Here is a 21,584-nt window from a genome sequence, read left to right as displayed (position 1 = left end):
CGGTGGCGTTAACCCTTAACGCCTGAGTTGTAATGAGGGCCAATGACACCAAGTACTAAGGTAAAAAAACAAAGAGTAATTTTGAACTCTAAAATGTCCCCAAAAACCCAAATCAGGTCTGTTGGCAGCACATCATAACACTACTTTGCATCCCACCTTCGTCTCTCCCATAGTAGTATTAGCCATCAGCTTCAGTCTTGACTTTGCGAGCTGCCTGTAGATGAGCGAATTTGCACAACCATTGGCCATCTGAGGCCTTGTGGCTGACCTGGCCTGGTGAACACCTAGAGCGCGGTGCACTCTCACACTCGAAAAACTGCTCAGCTTCTGTAGGTAGGATTAGGGCGAAAGATTCATCAGCAATGGCAGGAAGAAGGGGAGCTCCGTAATGCCCCGGCAGCTGGTGCATGTCATACCTGCACCACGTAATACCTGCATAAGACCCAGGACCTGAATGATTTGCTTGCCCTAACCTGATCCTTGTTGGTTTATGCCCGCAGAACTGCTCTCCTAGCTACTAACTGACCGTACTCTTGAGCTTGTGGCCAGCACACTGCTAAGCTTGTTGCCTTAACTGACCTGCAACTGCTGTATGTCCTGTACTCATTGCATGTCTGCCCCTTCCATCTGGTAACCACACTCTAGTCGAGGCCAGCGTGTTCAAGGACACGGCAAGATCTGCTTGTCCTAGTCTGTTCTGGGGCAGCTCAGGCCTGTATTGATTGATCACCTATCCTTTATGTGATAGTGCTAACTAATTAGCCACCCAAGAAAACTTCTGCCATAACTAACTAGTATGTTCCCCCTAGCCACCAGCCAGACTGCCTATCTCTTACTCATTATAAGAAGTATCACGCTATATAGCATGCTACCTCACTCACCCTCCGCCATGCACTCGCCCAATCCCCACAACACGTCAACTACTAGATCACTTTCAGATATTAATGACACCCAACCTCTACTAATAAGTAATCCTTGCCCAACTTTAGCTAGGAACTTAAGACTCAGAGCCCGATTAGCCAAAATGTATGAGCCTCCCATCCGTTCTATGCCCACTACATCCAGACTAAGGACTATGCCAACCCGGCCCGGCCAAACTAACCTAAACTCAAACCCACCTCGTAACTCTGACCCTAGACCTCCAAATATTCCACCCAAGCATAATAAACCTAAAAAGATACAAGTCCACCACCCTACCACAACTACCACGAGTCCTCAGATCAAGGGAGCTCTAATCAACGCCAGATCTTTAGTAGCACACGCTATGGAAATTGCAGACTTGATCCTCAGAGAAGACCTTGACTTCCTCGCCATTACAGAGACATGGCTACATCCGGCAGCAGGCCCTATGCTTATGCTAGCAGTCCCGGATAGTTACTCCATATTGAGACAAGACAGACTAAAATCTAGAGGAGGTGGTATTGCTATTATCTACAAATGTAGTCTCTCCATGAGTTTAGCTACTCCCATCAATGTCCTCTCATGTGAATTACTCTCTGTTAAAAGTTCCACTCACTAATGCCCAAACCCTCAATATCCACCTGATTTACCACCCCCCTGATCCCCTGGGAACATTTGATGAGGACATAAACTCCATTTTGTCCAGCAACCTCAAAGGTTCCACACAAGTGCTTATTCTTGGGGACCTCAATATGGGCTTCAACGACCCGTCTGACCAGCTTGCCAGCACTACCTTCAACACCCTTTCAGAAATAGGATTTACTCAAAGAAGCAATGCACCCAGCCACGATAAAGGTAGAATACTTGATTGGGTGGCCGACTACAATTGTCAAGCCAACATCCTCGCTATCTCACCTTTAGCTTGGATTGACCACCACCTTGTGTCATTCATGCTCTCTACTATCAGACCCCCACCCCCGCTAGCCATCAGGGCTCCGCCCACGCTAACCAGTAATAAAAAGAGTATTACTGTGTAGAGACTTATTCCGACTTTTCTCCCCACCCTCAACACGCTCCCTGACAATTCGGATCCCGAGACCTTGGTCGATGAATACAATAAAATCATGTCCTCCTCGCTGGACCTAATTGCCCCCCTCAAACTCAGACCAAGTAAGCCCAAAACGCATCTGAACAAATGGCTTACACCATTCATCAAAAACCTAAGGCAGCAAAAAAGAAACTGTGAGGCCACCTGAAAAAAACTACCATCAGCAGCCAATAAACTTAAACTCACTAAACTCTTAGCCCTCTACAAAAAAGAAATATGCCTAGCAAAAATGAATCTCTTTCAACTCGCGCATATCCCAAGCTAAATCAAATATGAAGAAATTATTCTCTATCCTCAAAGAAATAGAGACTCGTATAGCACCATCTGACACGTGTACCAAAGAAAAAAACTGGTGCTCAGAGATCCAAAATGCATTAGCCAACAAGATTTCCACTTTACAAAACAAAATTTCCTGCAAAAGAGCCTTCTTAAACGACCCCCCCCATCCAAACCAATCGAGAGTACTACAGTTATTGAATCTACCCGATTCAACTTCACCAAAGTCTCCATACTCTAAGTAGAAAGAATCATCTTGTCACTTAAACCCTCTAACTGTCAGGGTGATCTGTGCCCCACACAGCTCATCAAGGATGCTGCCCGAGACCTTTCCCCTTTCATCACAAAGCTAATCAATGCGTCCTTTTCTACTGGCGCCATCCCCAACAATCTCAAACAATCTTGGGTACTTCCACTCCTAAAAAAAACACCCTTAACCCATCCACGCCAACTAACTATAGACCTATTACGACCGTACCCTTTCTCCTAAAAATCCTGGACAAGGTCGCCTACGTACAAATCCAGAAGCACTTGGAAGCACACCATCTATTAGGAGCTAGACAATCAGGCTTCCATCCCCAACATGGGACTGAGACTGCCCTCATTGACCTTAAGACCCAAGTCGATGAGCTCAGAGAGAACAGTAAAGCCGCCATACTCCTCCTCCTAGACCTCTCGGCTGCATTCGACCTGGTCGACCATACTATCATATGCACCCACCTTAACACAGTGCTCACTTCTCCAATTATGCTATCACCTGGATTAGATCCTTCCTAAATGGCAGAACCATGAGGGTCTTCTTCCCATAGCAGCGGCAGACCCTATACCTATCACCTGTGGCGTGCCACAGGGCTCTTTTATCGCGCCTACATTGTACAACATTTTTACCAAGCCCCTTTTCGATGATCTGGATCATCTCGGTATCACCTACACTAATTATGCAGATGATACCCAGATCCTCCTTCCGCTTTCTGGGGATTATGAAAAGGATTTGGCCATGGTGAACAGAGTGTACATCATCATACAGGCATGGATGGCCACAAACGGACTATGCCTGAATGATGAGAAAACTGAACTCATCATCCTGGGCACCACCTCCAGCCTAAAGAAACTAGGCCCTGTCTATTTCTCATTTATAATCGATGGCAACAGTATCAAAGTAGGACAAGAGGTAAAAACGCTGGGCTTTTACCTGGATTCAAACCTCTCATTTACTAAACAGGTGAACTCCTTAGCATCCTCCACGGCCTACACGTGTAAACTGATCCGTACAGCTAAGCCATTTCTCTCTGATTTTAGCTGCATGACCCTTGCCAGAGCCCTTATCTTGTCTCGCCTGGACTATTGTAATGCCCTTTATCTAGGGTCTACCAAAGCTATTACCAGTAAAATACAAACCTTACAAAATAACGCCCTCAGAGCAGCATTAGGCATCTCCAGAAGAGACCACATCTCTGCATATAGCTGTCAGAATAACTGTCTCCCAATCAACAACAAAATTCTCTTAATAACCCTGTCACTTACTCATAAATCTCTTAACAACGCTGCTGCCACTTACTTGGTCGACAGATTCCGGAGACAGACTTCCCTGAGACAAGAACAGCTTACAAAGATTGCCTTTGTATTCCTAACTTCATTCGCTCCACAATAGGGGGCAACAGCTTCTCGGCGAAAGCAGCTAAACTGTGCAACTCCCTACCTCCCACTCTGAGAATGGACCTTCCCTACCAAAATTCTGGACTAACGTCCTATGGTTGAAAACGTAGGATCATTAAATGCAACATGTAGCCAGGTCTTACCGCGAGGAGCACCGCCCCTCCACCCCACTGTTTATTTGTACATACTTTATCTAACTTTCACTTGTTTGTACTTCCAATGCCAGTAAGCGGTTTGCTTGCTCCAGTATTCCATCTTTACATATAGTGTACCTATATTTGTATGTATGTATATAATCACGCTGTTGTAACTAAGTTTCGCATATACATGTAACTGCTGCACCCTGTTACCTGAGGGTATGATTGTGCATTATAAATAATAAAAAAACAACAACAACAACTTGCCATCTGAGGATTCTCAGTTGAACAATACAACAGAAATATGAGCTAGAACATAGAGTTGGATCAGCATAGGTACAAATATATTTTAAGACCCTTTCCAGAATGTTTATGGTGGCCCACCCAATCAGAGTTGTGGAATTCTGGGCATTATTAGCTGTTTCTTGCCCAGAATTATCCACTCATGGACCCTTTCTCCAATGTTAGTTCCATTCCCTCTGTGACTGTGTATTCTGTTTGTTCCCTCCAATTACATAATCCTGGCTCCCAACTCCTTTTCAATCCTTGCATACAGCACTCATTCTCTCACCTGGCCCCTTCCCTCACACTCTGCCTGAACTGTTCTCTTTCCCATCACCAAGCTCTTGGGCTATATGATCTCTGGGCTATTACTGACACCATTCCATCTCAAGCTATTTCACACTGCCTGCGTTTAACCCAAATGACTCTAGTCTTCTTCCTTGACCCACTGCCACTGCCTCTCACTTTACATGCACCATTCAAGGGGGGTGGGCAGCTCACCCTACTCTTTACTGTGCAATGCTCTCTGGTCTAATGCTGTTGGATTGCCCTGGTCATGCTGTCATACGCAGGATCCTCAAATTGCAGAATCCCAGTGCTCCCAGTTGCCATGGCAACACTGCAAAGGTGGAACATACGGCTCATTAAAACTACATTTGTTTCTTTTTGGGCCAACACAACCACATGGACAGTACTTGACACCCTTTGGAAGAAGCTATGGCAACCATTATGTGGCATTAGTTATCGCCCATTTACACGCACACAGGGCCATATTTTACCCGCTCCATCTGCCGTCAGGGAGCGGGCATCCCCCACCAAAACATTCCCTAGGGAATCACAGCTTCTACAGGCAGTGGGAGACCTGAGACAACTTCCTAAACCTGGCTGCTATGTAATGGGATGGAGACGCACGTAACAACCCGAATAGCAGTAGGGCAGCACACACAGCAGGCATGGACTGTCCAGCTGCTGGCCTGGCCTGATAGATCGTGTCATTTTACCATGCAAAGCCCCCAAGGTGTTCCCTGCCCCCTCAGATTTTGTATCTCCTACACCCCTGCTCGGCCAGGACCCCCGCCTCAGGTTGTTCAACCTCGGGTTGCATTCATGGAAGGCCCTGGCTGAAGATGGTGTGTCGGGGTTCTCCTCATTGGTGTCCACCAGGGTGTCCGTCTGGTCTGGCGCATGGGGAGGAATGCTGGGCGCAACAGGCTGATGTGTGAGGACCGTAGCCGGAGGCTGTTGTGGAGGCTGGTGTGAAACTGCCTGAACTGTAGTAGGAGGCAGGGAAGCCGAAATCAAAGGACACGGCGTGGGCAGCCTGAGGCACCGGAGCCATATGAGCAATGACTATAGGTGCTGGCGTGGGGACTGGAGGCAGCATCTCCCTGGGGCTCATCTGAGGGGACCTCATCAGCATGAGGAATTTCTCAAAAAACCTGTCTTCACAGGCTGAGTAGCGGCTGCTGGACCATGTGCGTACTTGGCCTTGCTGGTTGTGGGGGATATCTGCCCTGCAACGCTGAAGGATAAGCTGTAGGCCACATACCTGGTGAAGACCAACCCCACATGGACACTCGATCTCGTACCTGCTCCCCCAACAAGGGTGGTGTCGGATGACTGGCCATCTGGGCTGGCGTAGCAGCCATTTTGTCGAGCTGCATGCCAGGTGCCTGAGTCGTGGTGCTTGGCTCGCTGGGTCCTGCCTCCTCCTGGACCTTTGATGGTGGAGCTTGAGGCCTACCCTGCACTGCAGGACTAGGCCTGGTAGGCGTAGTGCCCTCAGCTGTGTCGCGTACAGGCGCTCCTTCTGACATTTGTCCGTTAGTAGAGTGCAGCCTCTCAGGTGGATACCCAGTAAAAGAACCTTGCAGTCCCTCAGCACTGTCTATGGAAGGGTTTAGCGACCCCTCGGCCTGGCAGCCAGTAGCTGAGGGAGCCTAGGTACCTGAGCTGGTGTGAGAACCTGCACGGTCCCTCCTGCTCGGACATTTCCTCGGAAAGGAGTCGCCCTTGCGGGGTCCGATGGAAAAAAGCGGCCCAATGGTGTCGAATGAGCAGCCATCTTGTCTGGCGCGGTGGCCATTTTGTGAAGCTGCATGCCACGTGCCTGAGTCGTGGAGCTTGGCTTGCTGGGCCTGGCCTCCTCCAGAACTCTTGGCGGTGGAGCTGGAGGCCTACCCTGCACCTCAGGACGGGTCCTAGTAGGCGTAGTGCCCTTGGCTGTGTCGCCGGTAGTGCTGCATAGAGGCACCCCGTCTGACATTTGTCCGGTAGTAGGGCATAGCCCCTTGGGTGAACATCCGGTAGAAGAACCTTGCGGTCCCTCAGCACTGTCTCTGGAAGGATCTAGCGACCCCCCGGCCTGCCGGCCGTAGCTGAATGAGCCTTGGTACCTGTGCTGGTGTGAGAACCTGACCGGTCCCTCCCGCTCTGACATTTCCTCTGAAAGGAGTCACCCCTGTGGGGTGCGATGGAAAAAAGCGGCCCTACCTTGGGCCTTAACTTGTGTCTGTTCTTCAAGTGCTAATCTATTTCAGAGCTTGGGTGTACACGCGTTGCACGTGGTACAGTCTTCCAAGCAGGGGCCAAGGCAGCAGAGGCACCGAGCGTGGGGGTGGGATATGGGAAAGAGCCCCTCACAGGCTGGACATCTGCTGAAGCCCAAGGAAATTGTCATGCGTCGGGGAGGAGCGTGGTGCTAGAGGACTGAGTACCTGATTAAAGACTAGAAAACAAAAAACAAAAAAGACAGTATCCGGGGAAGAGCGCGTGGAATTACAAGGCCGAAGCCAAACCCAGGAGCGCTGGTGAAAGCGGTCCGTTCCCGTCGATGCGGAAAAGAGGATTAGGGAGTGGCGCCGGTGGGCAGAGTCAGGGGAGCGCACGCTGCCAGGGCTGCGCCCATGTGCGCCTCCAAATTTAAAAAGGAAGAAGAGTTTTTCTGGTGGAAAAGGTTCCGTCTCCCTTCCCTGGCGAGGGATGCCCATACAGTATGGAGGAAAGGGGACGGGACGTTGGAGTAACACAGGAGGTAGAAAGGCTCACAGAAGCAAAACACTTACCCCTGGAATGGACTCACCTCCAACAAACAGGTTGCGTAGCATCGCTTGGCCGACCCAGGACTCCTCCCTGGAATAGTAGAATCTCATGAACGTGTGGGTAAACCTCCACATAGCAGCCCTATAGATGTTGAGCTGGGGAATATCAGAGAGAAACGCTGTCGTTGCTGCGATGGTTCTGGTGGAGCAGGCTCTGGGCTTGCCTGTAAGTGGTCTGTTGGGCAGATGATGACAGTGCATGATACAGCCAGAGAGCCCACTGTATATTGAAGCCTTCCCCTGTCCAACATGTCCAAAATTGACAATGAACAGAGACGTCTTCCGAAAGTCTTTCATACGTGTCACGTAGAACTTAAAGGCCTGAGCAACATCCAGCGAATGGAAGGCCCTCTCAGCAGGGGTAGAAGGTTTCGGAAAGAAAACTGGCAGAACCAGGGGCTTGTTAAGATGAAAGTCTGAAGGAACCTTTGGCATGAAGGTAGGATGAGTCCACTGCACCACCTTTGTCATGTGGAAGGTCAAGTATGGCTGCTTGCAGGAAAGGGCCTGGGTCTTCCTGACCCGCCTGGCAGAGGTGATCGCCACCAGTCATCCCTGACAGAAATTTCAATGGGGCATGATGCAGAGGCTCAAGCGGAGGACCCATGAGATTAGTCAAGACCACGTTCAATTGCCAAGCCGCGGCAGGAGCCTTCACCATTGGAAAAGTCCTGAAGAGACCCTTGAGGAACTTCTTGACGAGCCTTATGACCCCAGGCAAAGCTTGTCTGGAGCCTGTGTGTACCAGGATATGGCAGCCAGATCAACCTTGATGGAGGCGTAATCCAGCCCAGCTTTAGCCAATGAGGGCTGGTATGGCAGGAGCTGCAGAGCTGTTAACCACAACAGTCTTATCTTCTGTGCCCTGCACCACACCATGAAGCACTTCCATTTGTGCCTGCAGCAAGACAATGTAGAGGGTGCACTGTCCAACGCCAGGATCTTCTTGCACCCTAGCAGCAGCGAATAGTGCCCAAAATCTAGGGCTGCAGGAGCTAAACCATGCTGCAGTATTGTTCTGCTTTCTCTGGAGAGAAGGTCGGGAAGTGGAGGCAGATGGATGGCCAGGGACGCTCACAGACGGAAAAGGTCCGGGTACTAGTTCTACCGCAGCCACACCAGCCAATGAGGATCATACTGCAATGGCAACCTCTGAGTGTGTTGATCATACATAGCAGGAGATGAATCCTAGGGAAGGCATAAAGGAGGAGCTGTCCCACAAGGCATCCCGCAGACTCCTCGGCTGAGGATATCTGCTGGCCAATCTCCAGCACTTGGACTTGGAAGCTGTCACAAAGAGGTTCATCTGGGTGGAGCCCCACCTGCTGAAGAGATGAAACAGCTGCGCCTGGTGACGTTGCCACTCATGACAGGACCGCAGCTCCCTGTTGAGAGAGTCCGCAATGGTGTTCTTCACGCCTGCCAGGTGGAAGGGAATGAGGAACATGCCTCTGGAGGTCCAATCCCTGTGGTCCAGTGCCACAGGGATTGGACCTCCAGAGAGAGAGCGGGGGAAGCGCATCCCATCCTGTTTCTGGATGTAAAACATGGTGGTGGTGTTGTCTCTGAAGATCTGCACCGCCTTCCCTTGTTGCTCAGGCTGGAACGACTTGAGGGCTCAGAAGACCGTCAAAGCTCCAGGACGTTGATGTGCAAATACTTCTCCTCTGGGAGCCAGAGACCTCTGGCGTGGGATTGTCCCATGTGAGCCCTCCAACCCTCCAGAGAGGCGTCAGTAGTGATTGTTGCCTGGTACGGCGGCATCTGGAAAGGAGATCCTTGAGCAAGATGTGGACGAGCTGACCACCAATGAAAAGTTTGAAATAATTCCCGACTGAGAGCAATTGTTTTCTGTCCACGTGCCAGTGACTTGCTGCCACCCGGCATCTAGGAACTCCTGGAGGAGCCGCATCTGGAGCCTGCAAAAGGGGACCAGATGTATGCAGGAGGACATCATGCCCAACAGGGATTTGATGGACTGGACTGTTGTGATGGATGTGGACAGCTGCTGAACCATCCCCAAGATGGCCTTCATCCTTTCCTCTGAGGTGGTCGCGTGGCACAAGATCGTGTTGAGCCGGGCGCCCAGGAACAGTGCATTCTGTGATGGTATCACGCAGGACTTTGGATATTCCATGGAGAATCCGAGGGAAGTTAGAAGGTGCATGGTCTCCTCCATGTGCTGGGTCCATGAGCCAGTCGTCCAGATACGGTTAGACGTGTACCCCCCTGCGGTGTAGGTGCCCTGCCACCGGGGCCAAGCATTTTGTTAATACCCTTAGAGCACACTTGAGGCCGAAGGGTAGCGCCTGGACTAGAAAGTGCAGGAACTTCCGATGTTGGCGGTGAATGAGGATGTGGAAGTATGCATCCTCTAGGTCCAGAGTTGCCAAGAAATCCCCTTCCTCCAGCTGGTCGAGCATGTGCTGCAATGTGGCCATCCTGAACCTTTGGTACTTGTTTAGGCGTTGTATGTCTAGGATGGGTCGCCACCCTTCCGACTTCTACCGTACCAGAAAGTATCTGGAGTACACTCCAGAGCCCCAGAGGTACTGAGGGACCGGCTCTATAGCCCCTTTCCTTAATATGGCTTGAACCTCCTGTAGAAGTTGGGCCATGTGAAGTTCTTGACATGTGACAGGAGGAATGCAAGGACAGCTGCCTTGGAATTCTAAAGTGTGCCCCTGCTGAAGAACATCCAGCACCCATTTGTCTACAGTGATCTTTCTCCACAGCTCGACAAAGTTCGATAGCCGGCCTCCCACTGGGGTGCGAAAGTGGGAGCGCGGGTCCATGGCCGTTTCAGACCTGCTTGGGCATCTGCGTCCTTGCCTGCAATGACGATAATGCTGGCCACCACCGCTATGGTCTTGGGAACTGTCCCTGTAGGCTTTCTGGGTGGAGGAGCGGGAGGGCTGACAGTGGGGGGTGAAGTACCCCTTGGAAGACCTGGAAAACTCTCCCCTTCAGGGAACGAAGATGATCTCCTTTGCTGCAGGTTCCCCGGGGAGTTTGTCATCTGTGTCAATCTTGATAGCCAGGAAAGTATCATCCACTGCCTTCCTAAACAGGTTGTCTCCATAGAAAGGCATGTACACAACCTTGGTCTGCATGTCCGCTCAGAAGTTTGTAGCCTTCTCCACCCTTGGCACCAAAGGGCCACACCATTCTCCATCTGGGGGAGCCCTGAGTCTGCTATGTCAAGCGTGACTGTAATGGCATGGTCTGAAGCCACCTCCCCTTCCTGGAATAGGGCCAGGGCCTCAGCCTTCTTGTCATCAAGAAGGAAATCCAGCATGGGCCTAAGCTTGTTCCAAAGCTCCCCGTCTTAACGAGACAGGATGGCGAGGGCGTTGGCGGCCTTGATGGTAGAAGCTGCCATGTAAATGGTGTGCTTGCACGCTGCATCCAGTTTCTTGCCCTCCTGATTCCGGATTCACCATGAACAAAGACGAGGAGTTGAATGATAGTTTCCCGGTGGCGGCTGGCACCACCAAGTCCAGGGAAGGCTGCGATCTGAGACACCTGAGAGCTGAATCCGGGGCCCGGTATATATTATCCAGTCTATCCTGCTTCAATGTTGTGGTCCTTGGAGCTTTCATAATGGCCTCCCAAACATCGGCCGACAACGGGACTGACACATCGGTCTTCCTTGAGGACTCATATAGTTGCAAAAGGAAACTTTCTTTTTTCTTCGGCATTAGACTGAAGAGCTTGGACGCCTTTGAGATGCTCGCGTTGAAGGATACAATTTCATCTGGTGGTGAAGCACTGGCGGGCTCGACAACATCCAGAGGTTCCCTGTCCGCTACGACATCATCTTTACACTCATCAGTGTGAGTAGTCATGGTATCCATGTCAGTGCCAGCGTCTATGCGCACTGGCTCCTCTTCCACTGGGGTCAAGGTCCCAAGTCCAGATCCAGATGCGACAGATGCCTTACGGGGTGGTGGCGGCTTACGCTGGTGGCCTTGCAGGACTGCGGGGCCGGACCAGGTACAGGACCAGTAGGCAGTCGTTGCAGAATTTCCGCCACCAAAGTGTGCAGGGTGGTAAGGTTGTCCAATGACATATCTCTTGGTACCGGTGGGGGTGCAAACAGTGCATCCGGGGCAGGAACTGGGCTAAAACTGATTGGAGGAGCAAATAGCCAGAATGGCTCATGATACGGAGATCCCTCCAGGGACATGGGTCCCTGACCCCCTTTATGGCCTGAGTAGAAATCCTCAGGCAAGTCATCCTCAAAACTAGTATAGATAGATGCAAGTAGACTTTCTCAGCGATCCCACAGGAGCTGAAGGAGATACCTTTGTTGGTCTTGACAGGAAATTTGACGAAGGCAGCAACTCCCTCACTCTACCCGAGTCCTTCAGGAAGGAGGCGACGATGGGGATCTGCAGAATGGACGCAGCCGACAATGAGGTTGTTGTCGGTACCGCCAACGGAGGACTTGGAGGTAAAGAGACCCTTGGCATAGTTGTCGTTGTGAAGGTTGAAACGATGGTTGCTGCCAAACTTTTCATCAATGAAGGAAGAGTTTATTTTGTTGATGGGGTCATTGACGAGGAGGTGATCAGTGACGGTGCAGAGGTCATTGACGAAGAGGCTGTCGACAAGGTGGTGGTCTTAGTAGACAAAGTCGTTGTATATGGGGCTCTTGCCGCCAACGGTGATGAAGACAAAGGAGCCTACTGATAGGCATCCAGTAGGTCTGTCCTTGGAAGTCTTGTCCTTCGAAAACTTGTGCTTAGAAAGCATTAGGGGCATCCTTGCAGACAGAGGGAACCCACCAGTCATGGATGGTCGATGGAGCAGGTGAAGGGGACCGCCCCCTTCCCGAACCTTATCCCAAAGCTGCGGTGACCTTCGAGGGAGCAGATGGAACATGGTATTTCAATTTCTTTTGGATCTCCTCAGAAGTAGTATGCTAAAGGGACCTCGACCTCTCCTCAGAGGGAGTATGCTCATGGGACCTGCCGGTCCTGGGTGAAGCAAGACCGTGCCCAGAGGCCACGTCAAAGGCCTTCTCCTGGTTGATCCAAGCCACTAACCTCAAGTGGCAATCCTTCCTGGTCTTTGAGAGGCCGCGGCAGAAATCGCAGCCATCCGTGTTGTGATCCGGGTGAAGACAAAGGCACTTGAGGTGCTGATCCTCGACGAAAATGTTCTTCAGGACACAGGACTCACAGGCCCTGGAGAGACTCTTCTTTGCCACTCTGGACATGGTCAAAGTGAGATGGACCTGCTGAAGTCACGAAGATCAAACAATGAAAAGACTATCTTTGCCGACAATGGGTCCCTGCTGCCGGATGACGAAGAAGTGCTGGAAGAAAACTATTGAAAATAAAACTGCAAAAAATCCACACATTTCGAGAGAAGCACGAGGACTCCCAACACTAGAAACGTGTGGCAAAAATATGAAGATGGTCACCAGGGGTGGAGCTTAGGAGGATAAGTGATAAGGATGGGGGCAGTATGACCCAAAGGATACTGATTGGCTATGGAGAAGACAAGCAGTTTTCAGTTTAAAGCGAAACTGCATTCTTGTCACTGCGTATTCCCAGCCTCACGACAGGGAATATTCATGAGCATGTGAATCCATGCAAGACCCCATGCTGGAGAAATAACAGTTCTAAGAACTACCACAACTAATCTCCTAGGAGAGATAGTTACACTTCTTTGGAAGAACAGAGATATGACCGAAGACCACCCCGCAATCCAGAGAGTGGAGAAACATTTTCACAATTTGAGCAACAGGTTAAACATTTGACTGAGGGCAGTGGCCACATCACGGGATCCAAGGGAAATCCTGATTCCAATGTGCACAAAAACCTTGGCGAGAAAGTCAAAAGGTCAGGGTGGACTTTCCCAGCAGAATCCATTTAATGGAGCACCGAAAATGTAAAAAAATCTGCAAGATGCTCCCTAGTAGTTGAAAAACCACCACAGTTAACACTCTATAATTAAAACCTCCCAAATTCCTTTGAAAAAGATTTAGTGGAAGGGACATTATTTATGCACCGCAAAGCATAAACAACAGAAAATCGCCAGTTGTGCTTCCCAGTGCAACTACTACAGGACCACTGCATAGGAAGGCCGAAACAGGTTTAGGGATGCTTGTGGTCTCGTGCAGAGGGTATGAGACCTAGCAGTTTGGGTTGGACCTCCACTTTAGGGATGGGACGAAACCTGATTTGCATATGGTCTTTCCCCTTTTGTAATGGCTTGCCAGGTGCAGAACGATGGTCTGGAGGGTTGCCTAGAGCAATGTCAGAGGTTAGAATTGATTCCAAACCTTCCAGCCATCACCTCTTTTGTTTTGTCTAATTATTCTAAGTCATGTGACATTTTAAAATTATTGAATCATTCATTGTGAATTTTTTCGTTTGAGATGCCTAATGAATATGGTTCCAAGTTTATGCAAAATAAATATTTTTCATGAGATTACAATTGCAAATATAAAGGGCTCAGCTTGTGATCAAATTCAATCAAAAGTGGGCTTTTGCATATCTCCATGCATAGACTTCTTTTGTTATTATTGTTATATGAACAGGAGGGGTGAGTTTATTGTCTTTATTTGCAACGGTTTTGTAGTGTTTTTTTTTCATATATGATATTAGTAAAGCTGCTTGTAAGGAGCAATAATACAAATATACAGCTTATAAAAAATTGGAAAAACCAAAAACATGATGTGTGTGGACGAATACACACGCACACTTATATGAATATAGATAGTGATATTGCATAATTTCATTGCATTGCATGTGGGGGAAAGCAAGCAGCCCTGCCTTGTACACAAATTCAGGGTAGAATGTCAAGAAGAGTTGGAATGTAATCATGTAATTTACCTACTCTGGCATCCCACAGGGGAAGGAAAGAAGTGAAGTGTTAAAGATTAGTCAGTAGAAATGACCAGCTCCCTGTACCTGTAGCAGATGGGATCCGAGCTCCCGGCCCACATTATCCAGTGTGCTGGCGCGCGGCGGGTGCCCCCACGCCTCTCCGAGCCCTGCAAGGAGACAAAAGGAGAAACACTGAGAAGGTGAATAATATAGGCAGCGGCAGTTACATTCACCAATGATTCATCTGCTGCCCATGCTCTGGCACAATAATCTCTCCGGCAAAGACCTCAGCAATTTAACAAACGGCACCCCCCTGTGCACATGCAACTGGACTAGCTAAAGGTAACATGCGTTATATGGGGCACCATGTCAGCTGTGTGCTACTATACTACAGCATATCCAGAATTAAAAAAACACTTTGCAGCACAGGGTTAGCTGATTTTACTTCTCTTGTAGATCGAAGTATGAGCCGCCTTCCAGGCGTTTGTCCACTAAATGTGTATCTCAGGCTGGTATAAGCGGTCAGGTCAGATAAGGGGTCCAAAACGATGGTAACATTATACAGCAAATGGCCCACCATCCCCACTTGTGTAATTTCACCCGTATATAGAAGTTGGGAACATTCAAACAGTCACTTGTTAAAAAAGGCCCATCAGGGTTACCCACTCAAAGGAATGTTTTATAAAAGGTACCCCAACAATTCATGCTTCAGCACATTTTTCAAAACAAATTGGTCAAAAGTGTATAACTTTTTCAGACAGAAAGGGAGCTGATTAAATACACCAACACTACAGGGTTAGTTTGACGAAATTACTTCTGATCTGCAGGAGTTCAAGGATAAGTAGTGGCCAAAGCTGCCTATTCAGCCCCTGCACGTCTACAACCCAACAGAGATCCAATCATAAAGGTAAAACGTGCACAGCTGAGTGATGTACCTCTTTCACCTTTTGGGTTATGTGGGTGAGGGAGGACTATACTCTCCAAAGGGGTGTAAATGCAACCCTAACAACAATAGTGTACAGTTCCAAAATAAAAGAATGTCCAACATTCTATAAACATGTATAGTTTAATTAAACAAATCAGTAACACAAAGAACAATTAAAACCACTATCAATAACCCACCCCTGTAAAAAGGCAGCAGAAGCATGCCGCACACTGAATATTTTGTCATGGAAGAAACAGACAAGAAATGCAAATGTGTTAAAAAAAAGGAAATGTCTTGCTGGGAAAAGGTGCAAAAAAGACTTAACCCGTCTCTAGGGACCCAAAAGATGGACTAGGAGGACAGGGTCACTTGATCTCTTGAAAGTACCTAATTACTTTCAATGTCAGGCAATTCAACAGTTTCAATCCTAGTTTTAAGGTGCTGAAGATGCAGCACAAACCCGTTTTTTGTTCCACAAGTCTAACTGGTTCAAGTGGCGAGCTAGTGTTGAGTTGATTTGAAGGCTGTTTTCAAGGCGGTTCGAGTGTGACGTTCAAGCAATGCAGATCAGGTGGCTCACCTGGGTCGGTTTGAAGATCAAGTTAGTTTAATATGTTTGGCAACCGTTTTGGTGGACGAGTGATGCGATGCTCCAGCGTTTCAAGTAATGGTCCGGTGGTTTGAAGCTGCGATCCTAATGGTTTGATGGCATTTTCATAGAGGCAGCAGTTCAAAGTCATCTTCAACAGCGAGTTGATTCTTGAAGCCGAAAAGTGATATGATGTGCTCCGCTTGCTGCAATGTGGAGGTGAGTTAATTCGACCGATGCAAACCAGATGTGGTTCATATTTCAAGAGATTGTCACAAGGAACACCAGCAGGTCCCTTGGGTTTGAGTGCGGTGAACATGGCTCAAATGCAGTTCGATTGGTTTGATGCAATGGAAACAGAGATCCTGGCTGCTCTGGCTCTCAGCAAGAGTAGGCCCCCATTGTGCCCTGGGAGTGGGTAGGGAGCAGAGCCTGCCTCTGCCTTCTCCATCTTCACCTCAATGTCTGAGGGCTCTGGAAAAAATCAACTCTCCAAAAAGAGGTCCCAATGAATTATTTCTTAAATCCAACATGTTCCTAAAGTGAATCAAATAAGGGGCGAGAGACCTTCATCAGCAAAATGGCATATGGTACTGGAGGAAAGCAAGCCTGCTTATAGGGGTCCAATGCCTGTTTTTGTGACAAATGCCCTTGCCTTCTGATGTCCTATAGAGAGTGCCTTGCTCCTCAGGAAATGGAGGGGACAGGAAGGAGAAAAAAGAACACCCAAAGGTAAGAGGCAGGAAACCTTCCCAAACACCTGTCCCATGGTTGTCCTAGCCCCAGCACGTTCTCAGGCTGCAGCTTCAAAGGTTCACTGGTGTGCAGCCCCCTACTATGAGGCAGGCATTTGTTATGTACTTAGCTCTTTGAAGACTGGCTCACAATTTGTTTCCAGCTGCGAGATCACAGGCCTGGCAAGGGGGGCATTACATTTTCTCCCAGAGAGTCAATAGATGCATGCATATTGCCCTTTGTCTCATTCACTGGAAAGCAGACAGACAGGTGCCTGAAATCCACATAGCCTCTCAGATGCCTGGCCTCACAGGGATGACACTGGTATGGTACAAATCCGATGTGGCTTTGATAAACTCCCCACCACCACACCAGAATATGTTTAGTTTATATTTCCAGATCATCCTGCCACTATGTGGGTAATTTATCATAATCATTATTGAGTGCGAAACAGAGGTGTACACCTACATGAAACCTTTGCAGTGACATGGCTGTCACTAGCAGCCGTCAACAAGGCACCTGTGACCTCTAAATGTGCTCTGTGCCACGGGGGAGCAGGGGCTACAGCTCAGGCTATGGAGGCAGCAGGGCATAGGTGTACACTATGCTTTTGGCATGGAAATTAATTAAATGAGGGGCTAGTTAGCAGACCATCCTTTCCGAGATGGATTACCCACATCATTTTATTATTAATAAAAGTCTTAAAAGGTAGGGCTTTTACACCCTTGCCAGATGGCAATCCTTAACATTCTGCCACGCTGCCTAAGAAACGATTTCCTCTGCACCTACAGAAACATCTGCATGCCAAATAGAAAATGATGTTTCAGGTTTAACCAATGATTACACAACAGGCAAATAGTTGCAATCTGCTACACTGTACTGCTTTAATATTTTAATTAATTCTGAGCCACAAGTGGGGAAATTATTTTTCAACCATGTGCCAGAAAAAAGAGTATTGTCCTCATTTGTGTTTGCTAGTTGGACACCCTAAAATACAATAACACCAGAATAACGGTTTTGTTGTCCCTATCCTGCTGGAAGTACTGTTCTGTTATCCCTATCCACTCTCCTGTCTCTTTGTCCCTCTCCTCTGCAGTACCTGCACATGACTGGGCACTTATTCAATGCTATGCCCATCTCTCCTCAGTAGCTACTGCTTTATATGCATTTCTAATCTTGGTGCTCTCTCTCTCTCTCTCTCTCTCTCTCTCTCTCTCTCTCTCAGGGTTTAGCTGTTACTACTCTCCTCCTCCGTCTCCATTATCTACATGGTTCCAAGGCTGCGCCTCTTTTCATCCAGAGTTCGGTCTCTATGTGCGTCAGTTGATCCCCTCCCTGCATTTCCGTCTCTAAGTACCTTCTCATTTTAGATCTTTTTACTCTTCATGCTTTTTGCTGTAAGTGTCCGCTGGTTTACGGATCCACATGTACTTTTCCCCCAACATTCCAGCTCTGAAACAACTTGCTGACCACCCCCTTCTGACTGTGTTCTTCTGAGACACTACTTTACGATGCATTTACGCTTTTTCAAATGCCCATCACCTATGTAATGAGCATTTTACAAACTGAGAGGCAGTTTATTATCTGGCTGATATTTTACTGGTACTATAAATAAATAAGAGCATTGCTTACTGTAGGCCATGCCAGTAATTCTTAAATATTGGAAATTACGTTATTTCTATTTCATTTAAGCACTGTTTCATATTCCCCTAGTTTTGTTTTCTACTTTTACAGAACCATGATCTACCTAATAGGACTGACACGCACCCATGCTATCACAAAACGTTCTTCCCCTCCTGCATCCCGCCCACCTTGTGAATTCCGCTTTCCCAACCTCTCATCCTTCCCCTCGCTCATTTTCTTTCTTCCAACAGACTAAGATCCAGATTGCCCTGGTACGGGCACAGTACACCTCTCAGCAGTCTAGCCTAGGTGATTTGATACTACTACAGTGGTGATTTGGCACAATATGCAAGCCTATCATCATAACATATCAAATACAAACTGCATTTCCATTCTTCACTCACTAGTTTCCTGGCCTGCAGTTCATTTGTTCCAGCACTAATGCCTTCTCTATCCCAGCCCTTGGTGAACTGCCTCTCTGTTCACAAATACCCCACATGATCATACTGAGCCAACAAAAATAATGTGCCACTCCTGATGCTGAGCTAGAGGAAAATTAGCCAGTAATGATACTGAGCCACTGATTATACTGAGGAAGTAATGCTAAGTCACCAATGATGATGAACCAACGATGATGCTAAATAATAGCAAAACAGTGACCATATAGAGGGTGCTGGTAATATCAAGCCAATTTCCAGACAGTAATTGTAAAGTGCCACTGACGACACAGGACCAAAGATGATAATTTATGGTGACCACAGTGCCATTGTTGATACTGATCCTGACGAGTCACTGATTATACTGAGCTACTGATAATACATCGGAGTGTTGATAAAGTGTTTCCTGTGTGAAGAAAGGAGCATTGCCTGGTAGCGGTGAGTCTGTTTTCCCTCTCCTTTGTTCAAGGCGGCTCCTATTCTACAAAATACCATCTCAGGATGCGCAGCGTCAAGGAGTGTTGATAGTGTTTGCTGTGTTCCCTGGGCTCCTGGCTCCCTGTTCTTGATGACACCTTCAGAAGACGGAGAGATTAGATGTTTAAGTCCAAGAATCGTTCAGCCATGCTACGGGCGATGAGGGTCAGCTCAAGGTCATTTCGAAGAAGAACTTCCTTGTTTTGATTTCTATTGTGCAGTGCATAATACATCCTCATCATCCCTTAGTTTATTGGCATCTTGTGACTTTTGTATTTCAATGTTGATTGTGGTATACTGCAAATTGCACAATGATTATTAGTGCTGTTGACTAGCAACTTTGGCTTTTGACATTTACACAGGACATGATTTGTGACTCCATGCCCGCATCTGCTCTACCACGAACGAGGGGCCAAGTGAAGTGTCTAGAAGATTGCTTGCAATTAACTGTTAATAAACAGAAACCTCCTGATGCAGCCTCTTGTTCAGGTTGTGCTGCGGATTTAGTTGAGGTTCCGCTAAAATGCACTTAATAATTGGCAGAAGGATTCAGAGGCTGGAGTTGAATGTGAGGACTTGTCAAAAGTCCTAAAAGCAACAATAAAATCACTATCTAAGCTTCCGGACCCACTCCGGTTTCCAGGTTTAAACTTGCATCTTTCTCCGCTTCATAAGTCCCATTAAATTTCAGCAACACATGTCACCCAATGATCAGGAAAGTGCCCTTTCAAGATGTAGGGTCCTGGACCTAACGGATGCAGAAATATTGGAAGTTGACTTGTCTCCGACTCTTGACAAGACCTCATCAAGTTTGATAGGGGGTGTTTGCGCTGCACCGCCGGTTATTTGATTGACAGTTAAACGTTCTCCTCTGATGGTGCAAAACAAGGACTTGGCTGTCCTCTTGGCTGAGAGGACGGCAGAGAGGATCAGTGATGTGGCTAGTCAGATTTCTGACCCAATTTCGACTGTCCTTCTCCAAGAGGGGATGCTCCTATCCATGGATGTTCGACTGGTGCTCCTAAACTAGACCCACAGAACGTAACAGAGAGGACATACAGTCAATCTCAGGGGGTGCCAAAGACTGTACATAATGCAGTATTAAATGTTGATGGATTGTCATCACCTCTAGCAACTCGTTTGGCTAGAGAAATCACTTTCATTAAAAACCAGCTAGATTCAAAGGCAAAAGTGGAGTTAAAAGCAAAAATAATGAAACCTGAACCAATGACCAATGTCCTGAACATCAAAAGGATACAACAAAATAAATAAAGAGTCCATCAAAGTTACAGATACAATTGTGTGTGTGGATTTCCCTAGTAAGGAAGGGCCGCTTGTTGAAAGTCTAATTGATCTCGACCCACCTTCCAACTTTGTGGGCAGAAGGTCTTCATTACCTACCTCAGTGATGAAAGTAACATCTAAAGAAGCAAAGATCCACTCATCGCTTTCATCTTCTTCATCGCTAGACAATTTAATTTTTTTTCTCCTAAAACCACCTTGGGTTCGACAAGCCCTTTAAATTCCACGCATTTTCAAATTCATTGCAATGTCATGACAGCACTGTCTCTCTAGCTCCATTTCTCAATTTATATGAAACCATCAATGAAAACTACAAGGATTAAGCGACTTTGTTGGCAATGATCCATTGCATCACCTTAGTATCACTGTACTCAGTCGGGTATACACGTGTCTTCAGCCCACGCGCAATACTGTGCCGTAAAAGCATTCACGAGGCTAGCTGGTAACGCACCTGCTTTTGGTCCTGTTGCTATCTGGCATTAGCCTTTGCTGTTTGAAATAGCCCACTGTTCACATTTTTATCTGCATTGCTTGCTGAATTAGCCCTTTGTTCACTCCCAATGAATGTTAAAATAGCCTAAATTATATTGCATTGCTTGTTTTAACTAGCACACTGCTCTATCGCTAAACATTCATCTTAGAAATATCCTAACATATACTGGCGTACCTGCTTGAACTAGCCTAGACTGTATGTGGTACCACCTTCTCCCACTTAGCATGTGTACCAAACCCCTCTACCGTAGCTTGCTAGGCATATTACTTTTCCTCAACACCATACTGCTTTTTGCCAGGATGGATCCAACCAACTGTCCAAACAACTTCAGAGTAACCAATCGCACCAGTACCAACACTCACAGGCCCAACTCCCTAACTCACCACATCACACTTGCCCTCACTCTCCCCAACTGCAATTCCAGACTCATCAGACTCAGATCATGCACTTTACCCATGCTCACTAATGCCAATCCGGCACACGCAACCCTCAGAAACTTTAGACTAGGAACGCACACCAAAGGTGGACTGAACCAGCCTCATCTCAACAGTCACTCCACCATCCCCAATACCTTGTCTCCCAACAGAAAGCCCAAACTCAACCCGGCTAAAACCCAGAAGTCCAAATCCAAAACGTCCAAATGGTCACGTTTAAACAAAAATAACCCCACACCACTATATAAATGCGCCCTGCTCAATGTC

At 47.8% G+C, this 21,584-nt stretch overlaps 1 protein-coding gene across 3 annotated transcripts in view; it reads right to left on the bottom strand.

Annotated features, from left to right (window-relative positions):
• Positions 1 to 21,584, bottom strand: part of SIM1 (SIM bHLH transcription factor 1) — a 302,054-nt gene that overhangs the window by 93,976 nt on the left and 186,494 nt on the right. For all 3 annotated transcript variants that reach the window (XM_069606526.1, XM_069606528.1, XM_069606527.1), the window contains one exon: positions 14,387 to 14,469. In XM_069606526.1, the coding sequence (XP_069462627.1) occupies positions 14,387 to 14,469 (83 nt within the window). The remainder of the gene's footprint in view (positions 1 to 14,386; positions 14,470 to 21,584) is intronic.

The sequence above is a fragment of the Ambystoma mexicanum genome, chromosome 4p (assembly GCF_040938575.1).
Source record: "Ambystoma mexicanum isolate Mex_15411 chromosome 4p, UKY_AmexF1_1, whole genome shotgun sequence".
In the NCBI taxonomy this organism is placed as follows: Eukaryota; Metazoa; Chordata; class Amphibia; order Caudata; family Ambystomatidae; genus Ambystoma; species Ambystoma mexicanum.
Note: the sequence above shows the minus strand (reverse complement) of the source record. Positions and strands in the feature narration are given on the sequence as shown.